General features: G+C 49.9%; 1 protein-coding gene across 2 annotated transcripts in view; it reads left to right on the forward strand.

Annotated features, from left to right (window-relative positions):
- Positions 1–27,451, forward strand: part of ATVPS33 (Sec1/munc18-like (SM) proteins superfamily) — a 191,046-nt gene that overhangs the window by 139,577 nt on the left and 24,018 nt on the right. For both annotated transcript variants that reach the window (XM_086530014.1, XM_086530013.1), the window contains exon 15: positions 1,459–1,581. In XM_086530014.1, the coding sequence (XP_086386140.1) occupies positions 1,459–1,581 (123 nt within the window). The remainder of the gene's footprint in view (positions 1–1,458; positions 1,582–27,451) is intronic.

Raw genomic sequence — 27,451 nt, forward strand, 5'->3', positions numbered from 1 at the left:
TGTGTGTCCAGTCCCCTACGTCTAAGGAGGAGTGGAGAAGGGGTCAGGAGATGAGGCTGTGGGCCCCACCGAGGAGAGAGGAGGGACGGAAGGCGGAGGTGGAGGAGGAGGGGGAGAAGGAGGATGCGGAGCGGCAGCATTTGAGGGAGGAGGAGGTGGAGGAACTGAAGTGGACGGGGCCTCCTGAGGCGTGTCTTGCTGAAGGGGGTCAAAACGGTTCCCGGTCGGAACCCAGTGCTGCTGAGCTGCAGAAGGTCGGCCACCAAGGGCCCTCTCAGCGGCGGCCAGGCACCTGCTGCTAACCGTTAGGTGTCTGATCGCTGGTCTCAGTCGAGGTACTAGCGTGTGCGTTTGTGTGTCTGGCTGCTGGGCATGCTCAGCCTTGGGAGGTTGCGCCTGCGTTGTGGGTCGAGGTCTCCTGCGAGAACAGGCCTTTGCCAAGTGGCCCATCTGTCTGCAAATGAAACAATGATTTGGGAGGCCCGAGTACTCCATGCTTTGCCGGAACCAACCTCCACTCACCCGAGGTAGTAGGATGATTTTCGGGAGAGAGTTGATGTCCCAAACCAGAACACGTACTGAGGGGATGCCGGTCACCTTGGCAGCTATAGAGGCTGCCGTGGGAGGTGTCTCCAGGATAGTCCCAATCTCTGAGCCTATCCTGGACAAGAGTGGCAGGTACTCCCTCAAACCGAGAAAGCAACGCGAGGGCTAGGGGTTGGGTAGCGCGAGGGGGCTTGGGGGCGGGTGAAGCACAGCGAGCAGCTAGCGTCCGTTTTCAAATAGCTTGTTTGTGATCATTGCACTCTCTCTCTCTCTCTCTCTCTCTCTCTGGGGCACTGCTTGTGTTAGTGGGGATGCCAAGGATTTCAGTATTTAAAATGCATGATGGAGTTGATGGTTACACCGTCTTGTGAATATCTACCAGGAATCTATAAAATGCACTTTCCTTTATTGGTGAATCTAAGAATTCATCTAGGGATATGAAGTTCATCCACCTCATATATGGTCTCTATTGATGATCCAAAGTGGTTTTCAATGTGGGGTGTGTCTGCATGCATGTGTGCAAGCACCGTGTGCATGTGCGCACGGTGGCACATGGTATGCTGGAATGAAGATTGTTTTACAGAGCAGAAGCTTAGTGCACCCTTGTCAGTCCACTTGAGCTTGCATACTTTTCCATGAGCTGGACCCTCTTATTACTTACTGGCAAAAGGTAGGGGGGATGGAGAGTATGATTTCAATCTACTGGATGAAGTCACTCGTCAAGTCCCACGATGAACTGTGTGCTTTATTCAAGTCATTGTGCCCATCATCAGGTCCTTTTGCATATATCTGAATATTTTAATATCCAGATTGCATCTTTTAATTTCAAGCTCACTTGAACAATTCTGTTGCAATTTCATCCATCCCTGTCAGTTTTTGTTTTTCTGACTTTTTGCATGTTTTGGTTTGCAGCACTTCTGCTCATGTGCAAACAATGATCTATAAGCAGGATCCTCTCATCAGTGTGTTACGCCTTCTCATAATGCTCTCCTTAACTAGCGGTGGCCTTAAACAGAAGGATTTTGACAACTTCAGGTTTATTCAATTACACTGATTTATTTTCATATACTTAAAGAACATGAATTTGGGTGACAATGTGGATGGAGCTGTGTGCCAAGTATCATTCCACGTTGCCATGTCGTGGTGTATTGTCCATGTTTCCCTTTAATAGGCATAGCTAAAATTCTTCAGTCCTTGTCACCATCATCTACAATCTTTTCAATAAATATGATGTAAATTTATTCCTTTTGTGTGTACATGATGTAATCTAAGTACTTTTGAGATCACATAGAGGAGATCAAAACACGGAATATAAGTGTACCTTTGATATTGGTTGCCTGCATCAAAGCACAATCTTGAATGGATCGGTTGCTAGACCTTCCTCACATAGTTCCACCATCTTCCCACTAGTATGTGTTCTACCATCGTCATCCCTTTTGCGACCTGTGCCAACATGTTGACTGTCAGGCCTTGCTCCTGTTGTGCATATCCCGCAATCAATAGATGATGTTTCGGACAGGAAGTTCCTCAAGCACTTTCTGTGCTTGCTGAAGTGCACAACATTTGACATACAAATTGACCAAGGCATTGCCAAGCACGAGCAACAACCTCCGGACTAACAATATCAGAGTGAATTTTTGACATACATATCGACCAAGGCAGTCACAAGCACGACATCTCTTTTCAACTTGCTTGTCCTCTGCCTTCTTCGGCGTGGTATCGCTGCCATTCTGCTCGTTCTTTGCCTTCTTTGGCGCATTCCTCTCTTGCTCCCTCTGCTTTTTTTTTCCTCGCTGCCTTTTGGAAAAAAAAAAATCAACTTTGGTATTCCACGTGGAAAATCGTGGTGTCCGCATTCTCCAAATTGATATTAGACAATCAAGGTAACAAGCAGCGGCGGCAGGGAGGTAGTGCTCATGGCAGCCACTAAAGGGCGGTTTTGCAGCAGAGAGAGCGCAACTTATGGGGAAAGCGGAAGAGCGGTGTAGGTGAATACTTAACCTCTTGGTGTTTATGGATCCCCCCTTTAATCATCTTTATGCTCTTGGTGCTTATGAATCTTCCCACTTGCTCAAGTTATAATGAGTATGTTCATATACTACAGTCAGAAAGCAAGCAATGGACAAATACAACAGGCCAAAGATGGTTTCTCAGAAATACTCAAGTAAGCCTTACCTGGTGCATGCGCTTTGGTGTTGCCCACATGACATTTTTTGTCCGTGGACGCTTGACCGAGCCTTTCACATTGTCATTGGTCAATTGATCGCGGACAACTTGTAGCAGCGTAGCGCTGACACTTGTAGACATTGCAAGCAGTGCTGCAGCTGAGCACCCAAACCAGAAGTTTCAATGAGGACGCAACACTCTTCTGCCTTGAATGAAGTTTTCCCACAGATTGCTAAAATGTAGGACTCCTTTGCTCCATATTGCTCTTCTTCACTAACGTTATTTGCATTTGTGGGCTTTCATCTCCAAGCGTTGGCTAATCTTCACCGCTATTTTTATCACTCAGGATATTTTTTGTGCAGTGTTGCTTGCATAACACTGACACGACGCGCCTTTGCATGCTTGTTTTGCAAGAGCATGTTCGTAGCCCAACATGCTACTCTGCTTTCTTACATCAAACTATTTGGAAAAACCAATAGAAAACCATAGCCATATTTGACTTGTGGTGGTAAATGCATGTGCATGCAGGAAGATGAGGTCTGCGTGTTAATGGAGCCCCCAAGAATGAAATGAGCACAAAGTGAGGTTGTTAAATTGGATATTTGCTTATATGGAGTGCTTGTCCAGTTGAGATGAGTGAGCTACAAGAGCAAATAGATATGGCATTCTCCACTTGTGCTCCTTTTATGCAATTAGGGATGTTGCTATTGCGGTGGCACCTTGCAGCTTCTGTGGTGCCTTTGCTCTTCTTTTTCTTCTGCTGGACATAATTGCTTCATCTTGTCGAGTTCTGAGGCAATTGATGTTGATGATGCAGAGCAGGTCCCTTTGGTTGTGGTTGTATAGTTCAATGAAACTCTCGTTCAGACGTTTCTTTCTTTCCTACCTAGGCCTATGTATGCGCTCCAAACTTATGCCTTTCCGCTGCTCTTTTTGCCTTGTTCTCTTTGCTTGACCACCTTTAATAGGACCCGATCCTGCTCCTTTCAACATTTTGAAAAACGATATTACACAATTAAGGTAAAAACATACCAAAAGAGGCGCCAGTCTTTGGGGCCAATGCATTTGGGAACCGAACTCCCCCATTCCGTATCGATTCAAGTTCACTTATTTGAAGATTATGTTCGTGTGTTGCTATTGATTTCTTGCTTGGAGTGTCCAAGATTGTAACATTGACACTCCGAATGAATGAGAGAGAGAGAGAGAGAGAGAGAGAGAGAGAGAGAGAGAGAGAGAGAGAGAGAGAGAGAGAGAATGAAATGAAATGAAATGTTATATTAACATCTTCAAAAGGCCAAAAGGACCTATGAGACCAAAAAGTTACAACGTAGTGAATCTGATACAATGTCCGAATATCAAAAGTACCAAAAATAAAAGGTACTGGAAAAACGGGTACTAGGGGATCCTAAACTGCTAGATGCAAACTAAGCATCTAGCTGGAATTGTGTAGGATATGAGTAGGGGGTGAGAGTAGTCAATGAGGGCTAATACAACACAATGTGGGTGTATCCTTCAAAAGAGCTAAATAACATGATATCCATCATCGCTCGCTGGCGGATCTCATCAATCTCCTCCATGGTCAATAGTCTGACCGGGTGTTGTGGATGTCGTGGGTTTCGGACTAGGCCCACGGCGGGGAGGGGGGGGAGAGAGTGCTTTTGATCACACCAAAAAGAATGTTATGAGCACACAAGAGAGGGACGCATCAGACTCTTTGATAATACACAACAGCAAACCGAAAAATGCTCAAAGCATAAGTCTCCCTTTAACACTAGAGGGGATAAAAGTGGCGGAGGAAGGGAATGTTCCCTACGGTATTATTATAAACGTGGAGAACAGTGGCAACTCCACACCATACATACGTATGAGATTTTCTTTTTTGGGGGGGACACAAGCATGGCAATGAACGAAATGCATTCTCTCCACCAATGTTCAAATCTTCACCTCCATATATCTTTTTGCAAAATCTTTTGGCGAAAGCTTTGAGGAGAGATGCTATGAAGCCATCATCACAAGCTATGCCGTGCGGTAAAATCCACACCACTATCACTTTTTTACTTCTTACCATATACATAGTGAAGCAATCAAGGCCAACTAGCTACTATTGCTTCACAAGGGTACAACTTCCTGAGGGTCCAACTCTCTCCAAGACTCTCCGTCTAGATGCTCTTCAGAGACATACCCTCAAACCCTTCTAAACAGTACAAGGGTTGCCAAAAGCAGAGCCCAAAAGCACTTGATTTAAAATATCTCATTCTGATAAGCAACCACTCCTGAAACTAGCACAAAACTGCCCGCTTTTCAGCCCAATGCAAAACACGGAAATCTAAGGCGGCAGAACATAGAGATCATCTGGTTACGCGCTACTCTCTAAACGCCCCCCCCCCTCACGCGTCTTCTTCTTTCTCGAAGACTCCTGCAATTGGCCCTGGCAGCATAGTTTTCTTTGGACTGTGCTCGGTGCGTTCGATTGCAAAGTCTCTTCTCCGTCCGCTTCTTCGCCACAGCAGTAGACACAGATGGAGGCTCCAGGTCCGCCACAGAGGGACTTGTCCGAAGCCCTCTTGCCCGACCCCGTTGAGCCTACCATTCGACTTGCTCTTTCACCGACAGAGCAAGCGAGCCTAGCCACAAAGGTAGAGCACTTGCACGTGACTTCTGTCATTTGCAAGATTCTCGGCACCCGACCTAGCAGAGGAAAGTTGCGTGACCTTCTCCAGGACCGCCTTCTCGCAGAGGTGACAAGATCTTGGACGTATAGATACTTGGACGAGGTTACTATCAGATTGAGTTTGAGACCTCCGAGATGGCGTCCAAGGTCATCGCCATGAGTCCATTGACCATCCGAGCAGCACGAGCCAACTTTTGACAGTGGAGACATGGTTTCGATCTTACTTCGGATGTTCTAGTAGAGGAGGCAGACGTCCCCATCTCCGTCTGCTTGTCGGGTTTGCGGAGGGAGTACTTACCTCTTTTGTCCAGGATCGGCTCAGCCATTGGGACTGTCTTGGAGTCACCTCGCAGGGAAGGCTCAATAGCTGCCCAGGCGGCTGGCATTCCCTCAATTCGCGTTTTGGTCAGAGACACTCACACGCTCCCGAAGGTGATTCTTCTGCCTCGGGTGAGAGGGGGTTGGTTTAGACAGAGTGTGGAGTATTTGGGCCTCCCGAACCAGTGCTTCATTTGTCGACAGATGGGCCATCTAGCGAAGGCCTATCCACGGAGGAGGCCTCGACCTACACCACAGCCTCAGCCCCAGCCCTTGTGGGCTGGCCAACAGACACAGACAGAGACACAGCGCACACTTGCAAAGCCACCCTGTGAGCCTGGGGCTCCAGCGAAGGAGGGATGGCAGCAGGTCCGTGGTCGACGACGACAGGGGCCACAGCGACAGCCTGGCACTCAGAGTGGTCCTTAGGCGCCTACTCAACAGCAGTGGGTTCCCACAGTGAACCGGTTTGGTCCTTGAGCAGGATGAGGTCCCTGCTCCAGCCCCCACCCCAGCTTCACCCTCAACAGCCCCCCCCCCCCCCCCCCCCCCCTAGAGTTTCCCCCCTCCTCATCATCCTCCCCCCCGCCTCCTGCTCCCGCCACCTCTTCTCCCCGCCTCTCTACCTCTGCCGCTCCCCCCTGTCCCTCTTCTCCACCGCTCCCCTGCTCCTTCTCCCCCCCCTCCCGTTTTAGTTCCACAATCGACCCAGGGGGCAAGGCTTTCTCCGGCTGCTAGGAGATCTCTTGGCAGCGCCTTTGCCACGAGTCGCTTGGCGAGAGAGGGACAGCCTTTCTTGCAGCCCCCTCTACACGTACAGACGTCCCCCCTTGCAGCTATCCGTGGTGGTCTGACGACCCTTGCAGCTATCCCTGGTGGTCTGACAAGCATCGACATCCCGCGTCGATGGGACTTCTTCGACTACGACTTCACTCGTTTTCTCAGCGACCCCTCAGCAGACCATGAGGGAGCCTCCTTCAGGGTCCATGTTCTGTTCCTTGCAGCTAGGGAGACAGAGGCCTTGGACTCAACAGTTGGCTTCTCCTTTCCCCTTTGCGATAGAGATCAGACTGAGTGGACTCTGGACTCAGTGTTGGGATGGTTGCACACACAGGTCCTAGAGCTCTCACCACATGGGAGAACTAGGAGTTACAGACATGCTTCAGACTTTGTGGCCATTGGCTAAGTTTGCGGTGACACCTCCAGATTCAGCAGGTTGTAGACACATTGTGGTTTACTTCTTTGCCGATACATAGTGCTTGCCATGCTATGTATACATTCATGAGGACTCCTGGACAGAGGAGGTTGCTTTACGTACGGCTCGCTCTGCTTGGGCTTGGGCCAGGCACTCGTTGCAGTCACGCCTATCTAGAGGACGCTCGGATGCGGATTACTCCCCATCCAAGTCAGCCTCGAAGATAGACCGTCTAGCTGCTGCGGCAACATCTGTTCTCTCTCGCTCTCCATGAGGATCGTCTCTTGGAACGTGGAGGGACTAGGTGGGCCCCAGTTTCAGCGTCAGCGGGGCCGACAGCGTCAGGAGCTTCAGCGCTGCCTTGTGGGAGGAGAGATTGATCTCCTTTTGCTTCAGGAGCACCATCTGTATGAGAGCTGCATTAAACGTTGTGGTCAGCTCTTGCGTGGATGATATGATACTTTTTGGTTAGCTGCTTTTGGACCTGGAGGCGTCTTGGGTGGGGTATGTATTACTATTGCGGACTCTTTGCAGCAGGCCATTGTGGGCAGAGGGATTATTGTGCCAGGCAGGGCTCAATGGATTACTATGCAGATTCAGGGTTGCCTAGTGGGCTTCTTGAACATCTATGCGTCCAGTGTGGCGAGTGCTCGAGCAGAGTTTCAGTCACAGATAGTTGAGTCTCTGCCGCAGGCAGAACACTGGTGCATAAGAGGGGACTTCAACATGTTGAAGGACCCTTCTGACAGGATTGGTGGTAGCCATGCTACTGTGCATGGAGTTGAGATGGCAGCTTGGGAGAGGTTTTGTATGACTCTGAGGGTCTCGGATGTTTGGCAGCACTCTGGTTTTGTGAGGCCCCCGGATAGCCTTGCCTTCTCTCGTTCGGACTGCATAGTGGGAGGAGTGAATCTATCGCGGATAGATCGCTTCTACACTAGTGACCATTTCAATGATTTGGGAGGGACAGTGGGCATTCTGGCAGGGACTTCCTTCTCGGACCATGCACCAGTGATCCTCACAGTGGTGGCAGACAGGCAGAGAAGTGGGAGCACGATGCTTCGCATCCCAGAGAGGGTCTTGTTGGACTCAGCACTCAGAGAGCGGGTAGAGGCTCTTTGGACAGAGAGCTTGGACAGGCAAGATTCTCCTGCTGACAGAGTGGCCTCAGGCCTAGCTCAAATCAGCCATTTCTTTCTCGAGGAGACTCTGGCTCGCCGGGCTGCAGCGAGAGAGGAGGAGCAGCGTCTCAGACGAGGCATTGCTTCGTTACAGAGGATGCAGAAGCAGCATCCAGACAGTCCTTGGTTGGAGGAGCAGCTATAGCAGGCTCGACAGGAGCTTGTTAGCACAGAGGAGAGGTGACATGAGTTTGCTTTCCACCGACAGGCATCTCAATGGACCCACGTGGGGACAGAATGACTAGTGCTTTCTTTGAGGCAGTGGGACCTCGGCATGCGATGGGGACAGAATGACTAGTGCTTTCTTTGAGGCAGTGGGACCTCGGCATTCGCATGCCAAGGTCAGTCAGTTGAGGAGGCTCGACGGGTCAGTTGCTTCTGAGCCCAAGGATATGCGTGCAGTTGCTACTGAATTTTACCGTGAGTTCCTGTCTACAGAGTCCCAGTCAGAGCGTCAGGATGCATGCAGGGAGCAGGTGCCCAAGGTTTGGGCACAGATGTCTTGTCTTGTGACTGAGGAGATGCGTCAGAGGCTAGAGCTGCCACTTCAGCTTGAGGAGCTGCACACGGCTCTTAGGGCCCTCCCCCGTGGTAGCTGTCTAGGTGAGGATGGGCTGACTTCCAATTTTTTCTTGGAGTACTGGGACCTGCTTGGCCCAGATCTCTGTAGTGCTTTCTAGTACATTTTGCACACGAGTGATGCCTTACAGCATGAGTGAGGGCCTGATCTACCTCATTCCCAAGGAGGGTGGCTCCTTGGATGAGACTCGACAGTGGCGCCTCATCACCATCCTCAACTTTGCCTACAAAATTCTTGCCACTTGTAGAGAGCCTTATACATGGGACTTAGACAGGTTTTGTCAAGGAACGCAGTATCCTTGACAACATCTTTACTTTTTGGGAGGCTTCTGCCCTAGCACGGCTCCGTGGTGAGGACCTAGTGATTCTTCTTCTCGATTTTGAGAAGGCATACGATAGAGATGACTGGGACTTTCTAGAGGGCACTCTACGTAGGATGGGCTTCTCAGATGCTTGGATCAGAGGGGTGTCAACTTTGTACAAACAGGCTCACAGTCGGGTACTTTTGGCAAGAGGTATAGGTGATCGCTTCATGCTCACACGTTTGGTCAGACAGGGCTGTTCTCTTGCCCCCTTCCTCTTTCTGTTCTATGCGGAGGCGATGAGGAGCAGGTTTTTGGTGTCGCAGCAGGTTGGTCTACGGGGCTTAGCACTCCCTATTCGGGGAGACGAGCTACTGGACGCTGAGTTTTCCGACGACTTTGCCGACGACTCAGCCTTGTACTTAGATGACGAGGAGGCCAACCTTCACAGGTGTGAGCAGGCTCTGGAGACCTTCTGTTGTGCATCGGGCGCACTGATCAACTGGAGAAAGACAGTGGCTTTCTCGGTTGGTAGTGCTCCTGTGCTCGATTGGATGCCAGGAGAGGGTTTCAGGTGGATTCCCCCAGGGACTGCAATTCGGTACTTGGGCTGTCACGTTGGTTTGGACCCTTCTCCCGAGCAGCAAATTGCTCCCCTTCTCCTGTCTATCAAGAGGAAGTTGTTACATTGGAGCTCGGCATGACTTTCTTTGGCTGGCAGAGTAGTAGTGGCCAGGTGTTGTTGGCGACTATGTGGTACATCACTTCTTGCTGGATCTTCTTGCCAAGTAGAGAGGCTGATCAGGAACTTCCTTTGGTCAGGACGTGACACTCAGATAGTCCGAGCCAAAGTGGCTTGGCAGGTCATCACTCTTCTTTGTTCATAGGGAGGGCTTGGGATCATTGACCCAGCATAGCAGAGCAGAGCCCTTCTTGGGAAGTTCACCGTCAGAGGACTTCTTCTAGTTGAGGAGCCCTGGAAGGAGTTCTTGCTACAGCGGCTTCGTGCTAGGGTGCCTCAGGCAGGGGGCCCCTGGCACCCTTCGACCAGATGGATCTTCACAGAGATGCGCAGTGTTGGTTTGAGCAGGAGATTGGAGGACCGCTTCGCTATGAGTTAGCTTCGTTCTTGGGAGCTCTTGCGGCGAGGCCTGGAGCAGAGACAGCCTACTTGCACGGAGGAGCGCCTACAGCAGCCCCTTGTCTGGAACCCCATGGTTAGCACTCAGAGAGGCCACTTGGTTGGTAGTCGGCCTCATGTTTCCTAGGGTCCCATGGCAACGGGTCCAACGCGCTCTCTAGGTGGCTGGTTAGAGTTCACTGGCTTGTCAGAGGAGGTGCAGGGTTTCTAGCTACAGGGCATGAGAGGGGTGCAGAGCATGTGCCAGGACATCTCAGACGCAATTCCAACTGAGTGGCTCACGCCTCTCTAGCCATTAGCACCCAGGTGGATGGGAGCCTTCACACAACTAGAGGTTCTCATCTCAGTCAGGGCCTGCTCAGAGACTGTTCCATCCCTTTTCTTCGAGCTTTAGGGTGGGGGACTCCTACAGCGAGTTGTAGTAGAGGCCCCGCAGGTGGCAGAGTGCTGTTTTCAGAGGATCCGAGTAGTGGGCATCCGCGGGAGGACTTGTGTCATAGATCCTGACCCAACAACTCTTGAGACTGGACACTGGAGGCTGTGGGCTTGGGAGTGTTGTCCACTGGCACGAGTACAGTGGGATCCTGGTGAGTGGCTCTGGATGGACCCTTTCTCTTCTGCAGACCATCCAGGTGTCCCGTTCTTTCAGAACACTGTTTGACTGGGACGTCATATACTGGCAGCACAGAGAGAGGCCCGCCCCGCTGTAGCACCTCATTGGTAGGAGGAGGGTCTCACAGCTGAGTTCTTGGCAGCCTTCTGGGAGAGGTTGTGGGACTCCAGACAGTCGAGGCGAGTCTCCTTGTTTCAGTGGCTGGTTGCACAGAGCTACAGCAGTTGGGAGCTGGCTAGTGCATAGTGGTCTCTCGGCCGCATGTGCAGCTTGTGACCATCTTGTGGAGAGTCAACGTCACTGTGTTTGGGACTGTCCCTCAGCCCAGCAGGTGTGCTACGGTTTCTACGGCTGATGCTGCTCTCTCCACGGCTTGACAGTACACTTGGGGAGCAACGGCTTGGTCCACCCTCACGGCCCCGGCACTTGAGTTTGAGCTATCTTCCACCAGCAGGATGATAGTGATGCAGGAGGGGCGGCCTACACTGCTACAGAGCTTACTCCACAGGAGTGGTGCAGTGAGAGAGAGGAGTGTTGGGTGCTCATCAGTGGCCTGACACTCATGTTCATCTGGCGGGCCCATTGCTTCCGCATCTTTGAGGCTCGCCCTGTGCCACCAATAGAGATTGTTTGCGATTTTTGGCTAGAGCGGATCCATACTCTCAGAGGACAGCTTGAGGGACTATAGGGCAGCTCCGACCGCATGTGGGAGTGCAGAGAGGCTTTCCTTCGACTCTGGCGTCTTGGGCCTTTTTACACCATGGTCCAGGGTACCCCGATGGCACTATCGACGACCTGTGTGGCTTCTCCCTCCCCCCATTTCTTGATTTAGACCCATTGTACAAATGCTGGTCTTTTCATTGGGAGAGTCTCCCATCATGGTTGTTGTAGCCCTCTCTTGAAAAGGTGGTTGTAGCCCTATGGGCAGTTTTAGTAATAGAAGAATCTTTTTCTCGGAAAAAAAAAACAGGGAAATTTGTACAGCCTGCCACATTAGCATGTTCGCGCAGTTTACAAAAATCAGCAGCTATGTCTTGCTTTTGTATTATTTAGGGTTTAGGCCCCTCCGCCACATCTCTGGGTTCAGATCTTAAAACTCTAACCGCTTGTCATCTAGGCAAGTCGAAGCTTCAGGTTGGTCATGCCACATCATCACTTTGTGACATACCCCCCTCTTCAAACAATTGTGATCACTCTTGATAACTCCTGCAAAAACAGCCAAAGGACAAAGAACTAGCTCAGTAGACTCTGTACACGGACAACAGAACCCACAAATCCAGTACTTCTACAAAGACATCAATCACTGATCAAATCACATTTTGGTCGAGGGATTGTGATACAAATCATGATCATTGTAACTCTATAGCAATCACAGTGAGACTGCGTTGATCTTTTCACAGATGTCTTGATCTAGTAAACCTCATTACTATGAGATTCATATCCTTCACCCGAACACTGTGTTTCAATCATTCAATCTAGCCATCACATCCTGTTGAGAACTCTTGATGTACCTAGATCCCTGTGCAGCCATCTCATCCTTCTGGAACTTTCGATGCACTCACAACAGTATCTAATCATCTCATCGAGATAGAATCTTGATGCACTAGTCACATTTTGCACTAGAGTCACATTTACTTTTTATCCACTTTGCCATCACATCCAGATCTCGCTGATCTCCAACAGATGTCCAGATGCACTAAGTTGAAATCATTCATCAGACAAAATGCTGCAAACATTTCATCTTTCCAACACATCCACACATTAAAGAGCATGTTCAATCTAGGAAATTTCCAATTCAATGTATATATTTTCATAAATTGATTCCGCAAAATATTGTCAGCTTGTCAATACCCTTAAAATCTGAAGGAGAAATTAGTGACTTTATTCAATCTAGGCAATCTGTAACAAAGGAGTGGAGTGGCTCCTCTCTTGTGCGATCCGCACCGCACCAAATTCAACCTGGTGATTCGTAAGGTTGGAATAGAACCAAATTATTGGCGGACCTAGTTTACCTTTTTGTTTTTCTCTTGTGCCGTATAGCTTGCTGGTAGCCCCACTGGCCTCTCCTGTCCACTGGCACATCAATTTGAATCTTTGAAATTCTCTAATGAACTATCAGTTGATTCCCTTGCTTCTTCGGAACTCTGTATAAACTATCAATTGATTCCCTTGCTTCTTTGGAACTCTCTAATAAATTATTTGTTGGTTCCCTTAGTTCTTTCTTTTCCTTAGAAAACTACTTGCCCCGTGGAGGTGGACACTGGCTTGTTCGTAGGATAGGTCAATTAGCTGGCATGCATATCAAAACCTTGCTTGGCATGGTGTCAGACTTCTTTTGGTGACAATACCGCCAAATTTCTTTTGGCAATCCACAACAAAAGTGCTCAATTTGGTCCTTCAAAGTGATCTTCTGGAACGAGGATACTGGCAAAAAGATATCACAAAACCTTTGGCAATAGCCATTTATAGTGTCTTCCTTATTCATTCTCAGATGATGCCAAGTCATGATGACATCTTCTTCATATGCTTCCGTTAACCATGCAAAAGTAAAAATTCTCTTGAATTTTATCCACTTTTTAGGTGCTTCTCTCTGGAACAACAGAGTACACCACCATGTCTATGCGTTCCCTTTCAAATAAGACGCCGCTGTCACGAGGACGTGGCAACTGCTAACCTTAGTTGTTGGTTTCTTTCCAATGATTTTTGTTTAATTTTTGAGACCCTCCTTTTGAAGTTGCAAATGGTCAGACATTGTATGGCCAATGTGAACGGTAGTTTCACCCGCAAATGGGAAGTTGGTCAGTATTGGAATTCGTACAGTAAGAGGATGTCTAGGCTCAGTTCAAGATCATGTAGGTCCCCCCGTCGCACTTAGCAAGTTGGTGGATACTAGGAAGTGAACTCAATAAAGGCACAATGCCAAGGTGGGGTCACCCAGAGAAAATCACCCGAGAACTGGGCTACATTGCATTTTTGGATGTGGTTTTAGTGGTGAAAGATGGTCAGATGACCAGTGAGAGTCCAATGAAAGCATCTCCTAAAATTTAGGGAACTGCTATTTTGGGCCATGAAATATGTTCGCGTCATTAGCTCCGGAGTGACAAGAGGAACCTTTGATTACTCTACCGCTAAGCAAGCTAAGCAACTGGTTGAGATATTTTTAGACCAGAAGGTCCAAAGCGGGGAATTAATGCACGAGTGCCACTTGGCACATTTTTGGGCATTTTTCCAACCTAAGAGATAAAGAAGCATTAAAACAAAATGTGGGTTGCATTTTTCAGTTGTATGGTGGATTGTTGCAGGTACCAAAGCTACTGCGTGCTTGCCTACCCTCTATGCAGTGAAGTGCAAAAATTGAAGCCTTGCACAACATTCACTGCTCTCTCTCCCCCCTTCGTGCAGTTATGTGATGCCCCACAAGAGGGCTTTTCATTTGATCTATGTACAGTTGTGTGGGTTCATGCACGATTGCTGAGGCAAGAGCCTCTTGCACACGTACTGGATTAGCTAGGTACTAATCCGCCACAGGTGCAGGTGAATTCAGGGAGGTTTCAGGTGAGAAATCTCGTCCTATTCAAAGGGCAAGTAGCCCTACAGGTGCGGAAGCTCGAGGACTTGCTACGGATGCGATCGGCTCGCGAAACGAAGCCCAAAACAGGAAATACAACCTGCTGTGTATTTTGCAAGTTTAGGGTTTTGGCCCTAGACGATCCCTAATACCCCCAGGAGGTCTGGGGACGTGAGGGGACCGTGTAGAGGTGATTTGGTGCATTTTCAAGGAAGAAAACAGAGAGTTCAACGTGCTGTAGATTCTCACCAGGTGTTGCAAAGTGTCTGTATGCGTCGGGAAAGTCATCTATCGCGTCGGAATACTGTCTGTGAAGCGTCCTAGTACAGCTATGCTACCGAAGTTGTGCCAGAACAGGCGGTTTTCAGCTCGGATTATGCGGGACAGCTCGTAGGAAATCACAGGTTTTATTCCCTTTGTTAATACAATAAAGAAATACCGAAAGGGTTGTTAGTCTTTGGGGCCAACAGGTGTCAGCGTCTGCTTGGTAGCGCTCTAGCTTCCGAGCCGTGTGTGTTTGAAGTATTAATTCCCGTTACAGGTTTTCTTTTGCAAAGTTTCTGTGTGTCCTAGAGTCCAAAGTTAAGTTTCAGGTGCAAGCCTACGTCTACCGCCCTACGGGCCTCTTCACACTTTGCAAAAGAAAGAGGTCACTTTTAGATGGACCCATTTAGTCTCTTAAAGGAAAAGTTGACTTTAGATTGAGTAATTGTTTTGCCAGATCTCAGGAAGTCATTTGTGGTCCAGTGTGACGTGTGTGGTAGTAGCATCGGATCAGTGCTAATGGAAGACGGACGTGTAGTAGCTTATGAAAGCCGAATATTCCAAGGGCCAGAGAAGACTATGCAAGTCTATGAGAAAGAGCTCTTGGTCGTGATTCATGTGCTTTCTAGTTGGAAGCACTACCTTTTAGGTGCTGATTTTGTTGTGCAAACAGACTATCAGACCTTGCGATACTTCTTGACAGAGTCAAAGCTTTCCGAAAAGCATATGTAATGGCAAACATTCTTTCTATGTTTCAATTCCAAATTATGCACGTGGAAGGCAAGAACAATGTTGTGGCTGATGCGTTGAGGAACTTGATGAGATCCTGGTACTCGAGAAAGTTTTGGCAAGGGGAGAAAAGTTAAAGGACAGGTTGCAAGACGCTACTTGGTGAAGTTCAAGAATTATCCACCTATGGATGCAAAGTGGATGGAAGAGCATGAATTCTCAGTCACACCAAATGTATTGCAGCTTTACCTTGAAGCCTTTGGGTTACAGCCTACTTATGCCCCAATCCAACGCGTGCAAAGGAGGCCTAATGATAGAGCTAGCACATCAAATGTACATATGAATTTAGTGTAAAAGATGGAAATGAAAAAAGTACGAAGGTCTCATTAAGTCATTTGTATCTATGTGTTACAACCTTTCTTGCGGATACATGCGATGATAAAAGAGTGCTAACAACACAAGATGATCAGTTGCTTTATGGTATGCAATTGAGGACGTTTGCGATTTCAAGAGGGGGGGTATGTAACGAGGACGTGGCAACTGTTAACTATGTCACGAGGACGTGGCAACTGCTGACCTTAGTTGTTGGTTTCTTTCCAATGATTTTTGTTTAATTTTTGAGACCCTCCTTTTGAAGTTGCAAATGGTCAGACATTGTATGGCCAATGTGAACGGTAGTTTCACCCGCAAATGGGAAGTTGGTCAGTATTGGAATTCGTACAGTAAGACGATGTTTAGGCTCAGTTCAAGATCATGTAGGTCCCCCCGTCGCACTTAGCAAGTTGGTGGATACTAGGAAGTGAACTCAATAAAGGCACAATGCCAAGGTGGGGTCACCCAGAGAAAATCACCCGAGAACTGGGCTACATTGCATTTTTGGATGTGGTTTTAGTGGTGAAAGATGGTCAGATGACCAGTGAGAGTCCAATGAAAGCATCTCCTAAAATTTAGGGAACTGCTATTTTGGGCCATGAAATATGTTCGCGTCATTAGCTCCGGAGTGACAAGAGGAACCTTTGATTACTCTACCGCTAAGTAAGCTAAGCAACCGGTTGAGATATTTTTAGACCAGAAGGTCCAAAGCGGGGAATTAATGCACGAGTGCCACTTGGCACATTTGTGGGCATTTTTCCAACTTTAGAGAGAGAGAAGCATTAAAATAAAACGTGGGCTGCAATTTTCAGCCGTATGGTGGATTGTTGCAGGTACCAAAGCTACTGTGTGTGAAACCGGCCCGTGGGGCGGTAGGCTTTGGCTTTCACCTGAAATTCTTTCACCCTAAGAAGTGAACTCAATAAAGGCACAATGCCAAGGTGGGGTCCCCCCATCCCCCCCCCCCCCTTGTCCGCATCGCTCCCGAAGGTCTTCTGCACCTGGCTCTGCAACACTACTTCTCCGGACAAGTGCTCGGTGTTCTCGGTTGCAGATTTTCTTCACCGCCCGCTTCTTCGACTCAGCAGTAGACACAGATGGAGGCTCCAGCTCCGCCACAGAGGGACTCGCCTGAAGCCTCCTCGCCCGACCCCGCTGAGCCCACCATTCGACTTGCTCTTTCGTCAACAGAGCAAGCGAGCCTTGCCGTAGAGGTAGAACGCTTGCAGGCGACTTCTGTCATCTGCAAGGTTCTCGGCACCCGTCCTAGCAGAGGAGAGCTGCGAGACCTTCTCCAGGCCCGCCTTCTTGCAGAGGTGGGCAAGATCTTGGATGTCCAGATTCTCGGACGGGGGGGTACTACCAGATTGAGTTAGAGACTTCCGAGATGGCCTCCAAGGTCATAGCTATGAGTCCACTGGCCATCCGAGCATCACGCGCCCACTTTCGACAGTGGCGACATGGTTTTGACCCGACTTCGGATGTGCTAGTAGAGGAGGTAGACATCCCCATCTCAGTCTGCTTTCTGGGTTTACGGAGGGAGTACCTTCCACTTCTCTCCAGGATCAGCTCCGCCATCGGGATTGTCCTGGAGACACCTCGTACGGCAGCATCAGTAGCTGCCAAGGCGTTTGGCATCCCTTCAGTTCGAGTTTTGGTCAGAGATTCCCACACGCTCCCGAAGGTCATCCTTCTGCCTCGGGTGAGTGGGGGTTGGTTTATACAGAGTGTGGAGTACTCCGGTCTCCCGAACCAGTGCTTCATTTGCAGAAGGATGGGCCACCTAGTGAAGGCCTGTCCACGGAGGAGGCCACAACCTGCACCTCAGCCTCAGCCCCAGCCTGCTAAGGCTGGGCCTCAGCCACAGCGAGCGGCATAGCACACAGATTCAGAGCCACCCTCCGAGCCTGGGGCTCTAGCAGAGGAGGGGTGGTAGCAGGCCCGTGGCCGTCGACGCCAGGGGCCACAGCGACAGCCTAGCACTCAGAGTGGCCCTCAAGTGCCTACTCAGCAGCAGTGGGTTCCCACGGGGAACCGCTTTGGTCCTCTTGAGCAGGAGGAGCCCCCTACACCAGCCTCCACCTCCGCTTCACCCTCGCCAGCCGCCCCACCTTCAGATTTCCCCTCCTCCTCCTCATCCCCTCCCCCGCCCTCTGCTCCCGCCCACTCCCCACCTCGCCCCCCTGTCTCTGTCGCCCCACCCCGATTCTCTTCTCCTCCGTCCCCCCCCCCAAGCTCCTCCTCCCCTCCTCCTGCTTCAGTACCACAGTCGACTCAGGAGACTGGTCCCTCGCCGACGGCTAGGAGATCTCTTGGCAGTGCCTTTGCCACGAGTCGCCTAGCGAGAGAGGGTCAGCCCTTCTTGCGGCCCCCTCTGCAGATTCAGACATCTTCCCTTGCAGCTCTCCCTCGTGGTCTGACGAGCATTGACCTCCGACGCCACTGGGATTTCTTTGATTACGGGTTCACTCACTTTCTCGGCGATTCCACAGCAGGCCACGAGGCAGCCTGCTTCAGGGTCCATGCTTTGTTCCTCGCCGCTAGGGGGACAGAGGCCTTGGACTCAGCAGTCGGTTTCTCCTTCCTCCTCTGTGGTAGGACCGAGACAGAGTGGTCCCTCGACTCAGTGGTGGGATGGTTGCATACACAGGTTCTCGAGTTCTCTCACCACATGGGAGAACTTGGAGTTACAGATTTGCTGCAGACTTTGTGGCCACTGGCCAAGTTTGCGGTGACACCCCCAGACTCAGCAGGATATAGGCACATTGTGGTGTACTTTTTTGCTGATACGCAGTGTTTGCCTTGCTATGTATACATTCACAAGGACTCCTAGACAGAGAAGGTTGCTTTACACACGGCTCGCTCTGCTTGGGCTTGGGCCAGGCACTCAATGCAATCTCGCCTATCTAGGGGACGCTCGGATGCGGATTACTCCCCATCCAAGCCAGCCTCGAAGATAGCCCGTCTTGCTGCTGCGGCAGCATCTGTTCTCTTTCGCTCCCCATGAGGATCGTCTCGTGGAACGTGCAGGGACTAGGTGGGCCCCAGTTTCAACGACAGCGGGGCTGATTGCATTAGGAGCTTCAGCGTTGCCTTGTGGGAGGAGAGATTGATCTCCTTATGCTTCAGGAGCACCATTTGTCTGAGAGCCGCATTCGGCGATGTGGTCAAGTTTTGCGTGGACGTTATGATACCTTTTGGTCAGCTGCTTTTGGACCTGGAGGCATCCAGGGTGGGGTATGTATGACTATTGCGGACTCATTGCAGCAAGCCATTGTGGGAAGAGGGATTATTGTGCCAGGCAGGGCTCAGTGGATTACTATGCAGGTTCAAGGTGGCCTTGTAGGCTTCCTGAACTACTATGCGCCCAATGTGGCGAGTGCTCGTGCAGAGTTTTGGTCACAGATTGTTGAGTCTTTGCCACAAGTTTACCATTGGTGTGTAGGAGGGGACTTCAACATGTTGGAGGACCCTTCTGACAGGATCGGAGGCAGCCATGCTACTATGCATGGAGTCGAGTTAGCAGCTTGGGAGAGGTTGTGTATGACTTTGAGGGTCTCGGATACATGGCAGCATTCTGGCTTTGTGAGGCCTCCAGAGAGTCTTGCCTTCTCTAGATCGGACCGCAGATTGGGAGGAGTGAATCTATCGCGGATAGATCGCTTCTACACTAGTGCATCCTGGCAGGGACATTCTTCTCGGACCATGCACCAGTGATCTTCACAGTGGCAGACAGGCAGAGGAGTAGGAGCACGATGCTTCGCATCCCTGAGCGGGTCTTGTTGGACTCAGCACTCAGAGAGAGGGTAGAGGCTCTCTGGACAGAGGGCATGGGAAGCCAGGCTCTACCTGCACACAGAGTGGCCTTAGGCCTAGCTCAGCTTAGCCACTTTTTTCTCCAGGAGTCTCTGGCTCGACGGGCTGCAGCGAGAGAGGAGGAGCAGCGTCTCAGACGAGGCATTGCTTCACTACAGAGGATGCAGGAGCAGCATCCAGATAGTCCATGGTTGGAGGAGCAGTTACAGCAGGCTCGACAGGAGCTTGCTTGCACAGAGGAGAGGTGCCATGAGTTTGCCTTTCACCGACAGGCATCTTAGTGGACTCAGGTGGGTGACAGAGTGACAGGTGCTTTTTTTGAGACAGTGGGACCTCGGCACTCGCATGCCAAGGTCAATCAGTTGAGGAGACCCGATGGGTCAGTTGTTTGTGAGCCCGAGGATATGCGTGCAGTTGCTATTGACTTTTACCGTGAGTTATTGTCGGCTGAGCCCTAGTCAGAGAGACAGGATGCATGCAGGGAGCAGGTTTGGGCACAGATGCCTTGTCTTGTGACTGAGGAGATGCGCCAGAGGCTTGAGATACCTCTTCAGCTTGAGGAGCTGCACACGGCTCTTAGGGCCCTCCCTCGTGGTAGCTGTTCAGGTGAGGATGGGTTGACTCCCAGCTTCTTCTTGGAGTACTGGGACCTGCTTGGCCCAGATCTTTGTAGTGCCTTTCAGTACATTCTGCACACAGGAGTGATGCCAGATAGCATGAGTGAGGGCCTGATTTACCTCATTCCAAAGGAGGGTGGCTCCTTGGATGAGATTCGACAGTGGCGCCCCATCACCATCCTCAACTCAACCTACAAAATTCTTGCCAAGGCTCTAAGTTTGAGGATTTAGCCACTTATGGAGAGCCTTATACATGGGACTCATACAGGTTTTGTCAAGGAACGCAGTATCCTTGACAACATCTTCACTTTCTAGGAGGCTTCTGCTCTGGCACGACTCCGTGGGGAGGACCTTGTGATTCTTCTTTTGATTTTGGGACTACAGAGTTGACTGGGACTTTCTAGAGGGCACGCTACGCAGGATGGGCTTCTCAGATGCTTGGATCAGAGGGGTGTCAGCTTTGTACAGACAGGCTCACAGTCAGGTGCTTTTGGCAGGAGGTAGAGGTGAGCGCTTCATGCTCACACGATCGGTCAGACAGGGTTGTCCTCTTGCCCCCTTTCTCTTTTTGTTCTATGCGGAGGCGATGAGCAGATTTTTGGTGTCACAGCAGGTTGGTCTGAGGGGCTTAGCACTCCCTATACGGGGAGATGAGCTTTTGGACGCTGAGTTTGCCGATGACTCAGCCTTGTACTTAGAGGGCCAGGAGGCCAATTTACACAGATGTGAGCAGGCTTTGGAGACCTTCTGCTGTGCATCGGGCGCACTGATCAACTGGAGAAAGACAATTGCTTTCTCGGTTGGCAGTGCTCCTGTGCCAGATTGCATGCCAGGAGAGGGTTTCAGGTGGATTCCTCCAGGGACTGCAATTCGGTACTTGGGACGTCAGGTTGGTTTGGACTTGTCCCCCAAGCAGCAGATTGCTCCTATTCTCCTGTCCATCGGGAGAAAGCTGTTACATTGAAGCTCAGCACGACTTTCGTTGGCTGGTAGAGTAGTAGTTGTCAACCAGATGTTGTTGGCGACTATGTGGTACATCACTTCTTGCTGGATCTTCTCGAGTTCTTGTATCAGCCAGGTAGAGAGGCTGATCAGGAACTTCCTTTGGTCAGGTCGCGACACTCAGATTGCCCGAGCCAAGGTGGCTTGGTCAGTCATCACACTTCCTTGTTCTCAGGGAGGGCTTGGGATCATTGATCTAGCACAACAGAGCAGAGCCCTTCTTGGGAAGTTCGTCGTCAGAGGACTTCTTCCAGGCGAGGAGTCCTGGAAGGAGTTCTTGCTGCAGAGGCTTCGTGCCAGGGTGCCTCAGTCAGGAGGCCCTTGGCAACCTTCGACCAGATGGATCTTTACAGAGTTGCGCCGAGTTGGTTTGAGCAGGAGACTGGAGGACCGATTCGTTATGAGTTTGCTTCGATCTTGGGAGATCTTACGGCGTGGCCTAGAGCAGAGACAGCCGACGTGCACGGAGGAGCGCCTACGGCAGCCCCTCGTCTGGAACCCCATGGTTAGCACTCAGAGAGGCCACTTGGTTGGGAGTTGGCCTCATGTTTCTTGGGGTCCCATGGCAGCAGGTCCAGCGCGCTCTCTAGGTGACTGGCTAGAGTTCACAGGTTTGTCAGAGGAGGTGCAGGCTGTCCAGCTACATGGCATGAGAGGGGTGCAGAGCATGTGTCAGGACATCTCAGAGTCAGTTCCAGCTGAGTGGCTCACGCCTCTCGAGCCAGTAGCACCCCGGTGGATGGGAGCCTTCACACTACTAGAGGTTCTCATTTCAGTCAGGGCTTGCTCAGAGACTGTCCCAGCCTTGTTCTTCGAGCTCAGGGTGGGGGACGCTTACAACGAGTTGCAGTAGAGGCCCCGCAGGTAGCAGAGTGTTGTTTCCAGAGGATCCGAGTTGTGGGCATCTGTGGGAGGACTTCCGTCATAGACCTTGACCCAGCAGCTCTTGAGACAGGACACTGGAGGCTATGGGCTTGGGAGTGTTGTCCACTGGCACGAGTACAGTGGGATCCTGGTGAGTGGCTATGGAGGGACCCCTTCTCTTCTGCAGACCACCTAGGAGTCCCCTTTTTTCAGTACATTGTTCGGCTTGGACGTCATATACTTGCAGCACAGAGAGAGGCCCGCCCCATTGCAGCACGTCATTCGCAGGACGAGGGCCTCACAGTGGAGTTCTTGGCAGCTTTTTGGCAGAGGCTATGGGACTGCATACAGCCGAGGCGCGTCACTTTGTTCCAGTGGCTGGTTGCACACAGAGCCATAGCAGTAGGGAGCTGGCTTGTGCATAGTGGTCTCTCGGCCGCATGTGCAGCCTGTGACCAGTTGGTGGAGAGTCAACGTCATTGTCCTTGGGACTGTCCCTCGGCCCAGCAAGTGTGGCTACGAGTTCTTCGGCTGATGCCTGCCCTCTCCACGGCTTGACAGTACACTTGGGGGGCAGCGGCTTAGTCCACCCCCACGGGCCCGGCACTTCAGTTTGAGCTATCTTCCACCAGCAGGATGATAGTGATGCAGGGGGGGGCGACCTACACTACAGCCTGCTACAGATCTTACTCCACAGGAGTGGTGCAGTGAGAGAGAGGAGTGTTGGGAGCTCATCAGCGGCCTAGCTCTCTAGTTCATCTGGCGGGCCCGCTGTTTCCGCATCTTTGAGGCTCGCCTTGTGCCACCAGCAGAGACTGTTCGTGACTTTTGGCTAGAGGTGATCCATACTCTCAGAGGACAGCTTGAGGGACTACAGGGCAGCTCCGACCGCATGCGGGAGCGCCGTGAGGCTTTCCTTCAACTCTGGCGCCCTGGGCCTTTCTACACTATTGTCCAGGGGGTGCTCAGATGGCACTACTGTCCACGTGTGTGGCTCTTCCCTCCTCCCATCTCTTGATTTAGTCCCATTGTATATATGCTGTTTTTTTCATTGGGAGAGTCTCCCCATCATGCTTGTTGTAGCTCTCTCCTGCATAGGTGGATGTAGCCCTATGGGCTGTTTTCATTAACTAATAGAAGGATCTTTTTCTTGGAATTTTTTTTTTTTTGACTGATCACTATAGGAGACACCACGTGCAAAAATCAAGTACACAGAAAGATGATTCTTTATTACAGAAGTGATAACAGAAGCTAATACAATAGGGACTAACTCTCCTTTTAGCTTTACATCCAAGATGTGAGTTTTGCCCCTGTGCTGTATAGTGATCTTTTTGTTGTAGGCATCCAAGACTCCATGCACTCGAAACATCCACGGGATCCCCAACAAGGCGTCACATCCTTCCAGCGGCATGATGTAGAACTCTTCCTTGTCCACATATGACTGAATATGCAGACGCAGGTTTCCAATAATGGGAGTAACACACTTTGAGTAGCCAGGACATGCCAACCCTGCCTCTGTTGTGTACCCCATCTTTTTAGCACTGATGCCCAGCTTCATAGATAACTCTGGTGAGGTAAAGTCGGCTTTGGCGCCTGGATCAAAGAAAACGAGTGTCGTCTGATCCCTAACTTTATCCCATGTCCTACATAACTCATTGGCATATGTACTGGGCTTGTCACCCACCATGTCTAGCACTAAACCTTCCCTGGGTTTAGGTGTCACGTGACACATCCAACCCTATGTGTCCGTGGACAAGCTACACCATAGCAGGGTTCCCGTCAGTCCAGTCAGTTTAGATTAGAAGTGATCTGGCACTATTGTGAGTCTATTCGTAGACCGTGCATGCCCAGTCACTTAGTGTAGATGCATATCCTTTGGTTGCACACCGCATAAGCATAAGCATTTCCATTAGATTCCATCAGAGTCAATTTGGGGATTTTTCAAGTGACTTTATTCCATTTTTCCCTATTTTTGACATTTTTCAGTTATTTATTAAGTGACTTTTGTTGGGTACTCAGTACGGAAAATTGGGTAAGTTAATATATAAGCAAACCCAAGTTAGCACAATTGGGCAGATGAGCAGAGAGCACAACAGGCTTCCCCAAGCAGCAGGTGTTCCCTCCCTCTCTCAGCAAGAACCTCGTCAAGCCACTTGGTGAGGCCACCCCCGTCATGATCTAGCGTTTTGGGATAGCCTAGCCTCTTCCAGACTTTGACGCTTTCTTCCACAGCAGGCCTTTGCCATCACACCCCAATTTCCTGGCGTTTCCCCCGCGACCAACAACCCCCATTCACTTGCGCTTTTGATCGCCAGCCAAAACAGCAGATTCAGCGTTTTTATTGGAGCTTTCAGCCTTGGTAAAAACGCAGCCATACAAGGTTTAATAGCAGGACAAATCAGCCTCAAAACGCAGCTTTGCCCCCTGCAATAGCCAGCGTTTTTCAGCCTTCAACAACAGCAGAAAAACGCAGCCAGAAAGTGCAACAGTTCAGCGTTTTTGTCATCAGCATGAACCCCGAAAAAACGATTCATTTTCAGCCATAAGGACAGCAGTAAACAGTCATTTTCAGCCACCGAAACAGCCATGAAATTCAGCGATTAGAAGATCCCAGATTTCAGCCATCAAGTCCTCGTCATCGGCATAGTCCAAGTTCCATCAGTCCATTGCATACGCATTGTACACCTTTGTGCAATCAAAAGTAGACCACTCTCGCCGACGAGAGTTGGGCCTTCAGAGGAGGGTTTTACAAACTCTCGGGTGTCGTATCTCTCTTCTCTCTTTCTCTCAGTCTCATACATTTGCACGCACAATATCCACTCACTTTGTTCGTGATCATAGCACTTTCCATAAAGACAGAAGGCTCTCTGCTTCCCTAAGAACTAAAAGAAACCTTGAGCAAATATAGATCACTTATCTTGAGAAAATACAACATTCATTCCGTTGCACCTTACATTGGTATCAGAGCTTTCGAAGTGTTCTATACTACTCAAGGGAAGAACCACAAGAATTTTTTTGCTTGTTGCGGTCGCACGAACCCAAGTTCGCTTGGGTGTGTCGATTCCTAATCGTGTTTTGTTGAAGAGTGAAAGGAATCCCAAGAAAGAAGGGCTTGTCCAGCCTCCCCTTGTGTCTCTTTTCACTCATTGAGAGCGGCCCGTGCACTTAGCTGCCGGCCAATCGACGTGAGGTGGGAAAAAGAAACCTTGGTGTGAGCGCAAGGCCGCCAAGGGGTGCGCCCGCAGAAAGGAGTAGAATCCGGGTGAAGAGAAGATCCTTCTCCAACGCGGTTTGCAAGCGAAAGAACCTCAAGAACCCAAGATTCTCGCGAATCAACGTCCTCAAGAACCTCAAGACCCTCAAGAACCCAAGTTCCTCGCGAACTTAAGAACCCAAGATACTAGTGCATGGTCGTCACCCGAAGCGGAATGGATACTTTGCATACAGGTGATGAGCATGAGAGAGGCGACGAAGACTCTTCCCCACCCGGAGATGATTTCTTCAACCCTCCCCCTTCGCCATCTACGCCACCAAGTGCACCAAACCCTATGGAGACAATGGTCAAGCAGATGATGGCCATGATGGATAGACAAGAAGCAAATCGCCTTGCTCAGGAACGTGAGCGCAATGAAACAAACGCAAAACTTGCCGCAAAACAAGAGGACAATCGCTTAGGAACGTGAGCGCGATGAAAGAAACGCAAAACTTGCCGCAAAACAAGAAGACAATCGCCTTGCTTTAGAACTCGAGCGCAATGAACGCAAAGAACGGAAGCAACAAAGAAAGGCGGACGAGGAGGCAAGAAACGCGGCCTTGGAGGCCGATCTTGCCGCTCATAGATTGGCTTTGGAGACCGAGCGTGAAGCTCAACGAGAGCTACGCACTCAAGAATTGCTTCGACAAGCAATTAGCCTCGAAAACCAAACCACCCAAAGATCGTGGGAGTTCCTCAAGTAGTGCAAGCCACGATGCGGATTCCAACAACCCAGTCACTGAAAAGTGACTTTCAGTAATTATGACGGTAAGATGGATGCTACGGTTATTCATTCTTGGTTGCATCAATTTAATGTTTATTTTGCGACAACTAAGAAAACAGGCAATAGCAAAGTTTTGACGGCAACTATGTACCTTGCCGGTGATGCCATCAATTGGTACCAGAGGCACAGCTAGCCGCGCACCTAGAGACAGCCGACGATTTCACGCCCCTCTCTTTTAGTTGGGCTGATTTCCAAGACAAGCTCAAGGCGCGGTTTATGCCACCTCAGTATCTTGCACGATTGAAGGATGATTGGCGCGCTCTCAAGCAAAATGGTATGCCGGTTATGTCTCTCTCTAATCGTGTTTTGCAACTCGGCACTCAATTATGCAAATCGGAGCGGAGCGCAAGGAGGCATTTCTTTACGAATTGGACGAGTATATCAAGTATGATGTAGAGGTACTTGATCCGATCGATCTCAACAAAGCGGTAGCAATTGCTCTCGCCCACGAGATGAAGCACAACGAAGGAAAGCCTAAGGAAAACAAGACTTCTCAAGGAACCCTGCAGAACACATAGAATGGTAATTGTTCTAGCCCTTCTTCCTCTAATTCCTCGGAAAAAAACTCTAACAATGACTCTAAGGGTAAAGCTAAAGAACCTGCAAAACCTAAGCTAACCCCTGATGAGAAAGCTTCACAAGGAATTATAGGAGGATACATCACGGCTAAAGAACAAGTGATTTATGCTAAAGAAGGTAGATGTTTTGAATGTCACGTCAAGGGGCACATTAAGAAGGCCTGTCCTAAGACAGTCCCACCTAAAGAACCAAAGATACCCACAGCTACCACAAGCACTGTCACAACACAACCTGCATCTTCTCCCGACTCTGACACACATATTGATGAATCTCTCTTGAAGTGTTATGGTCATGTAAAAGGGTAGCGTTTTATCATATTGTTTGATCCAGGCAGTATGCATGATGTGATTAGTCCCCTTCTCGTTGAGAGAGCCCGCCTAGAGGTTAGTCAAAAAGCTCCTCTCGAGGTTTCTGGCTTCGCTCCTAGTATGGACTCTCTCATCACGAAGGAGTGCCTTGATGTGCTTTTTACCGTTCAACAAGCTTCTTTTCGTAGGAAATTTCTTGTATCTCCTCTCTCAGGATGTGATATGATTTTAGGCATTAAATGGTTTCGTGAACTTGATGCTCACATTAAATTTGGTGCTAACACGATCACTTTACATTCCGATTGTGCTGAGGAGAGCTTGCATTCTTTGCCTCTCATCTCGCATGTACAGGTAAAGCGTGAATTACGACGAGGAGCACAAGCGGCATTCATTTATGCTGCTCCAGTTTCCCAGAGCATTCAGGTCCAGGTAAGTATTCGGAGTTGTTTACGAAGTTTAAACATCTCTTTTTGCAGGATGATCTTCCACCTCGTCTCCCACCCGAGCGGCCAGAGGACCATCGCATCGAGTTTATGGAGGGAGCGCAGCCTGTCAGTAAGGCTCCCTACCGTTTGAACAAGTC

The sequence above is a fragment of the Adiantum capillus-veneris genome, chromosome 15, assembly GCF_014529385.1.
Source record: "Adiantum capillus-veneris isolate H3 chromosome 15, ASM1452938v2, whole genome shotgun sequence".
Taxonomy (NCBI): Eukaryota; Viridiplantae; Streptophyta; class Polypodiopsida; order Polypodiales; family Pteridaceae; genus Adiantum; species Adiantum capillus-veneris.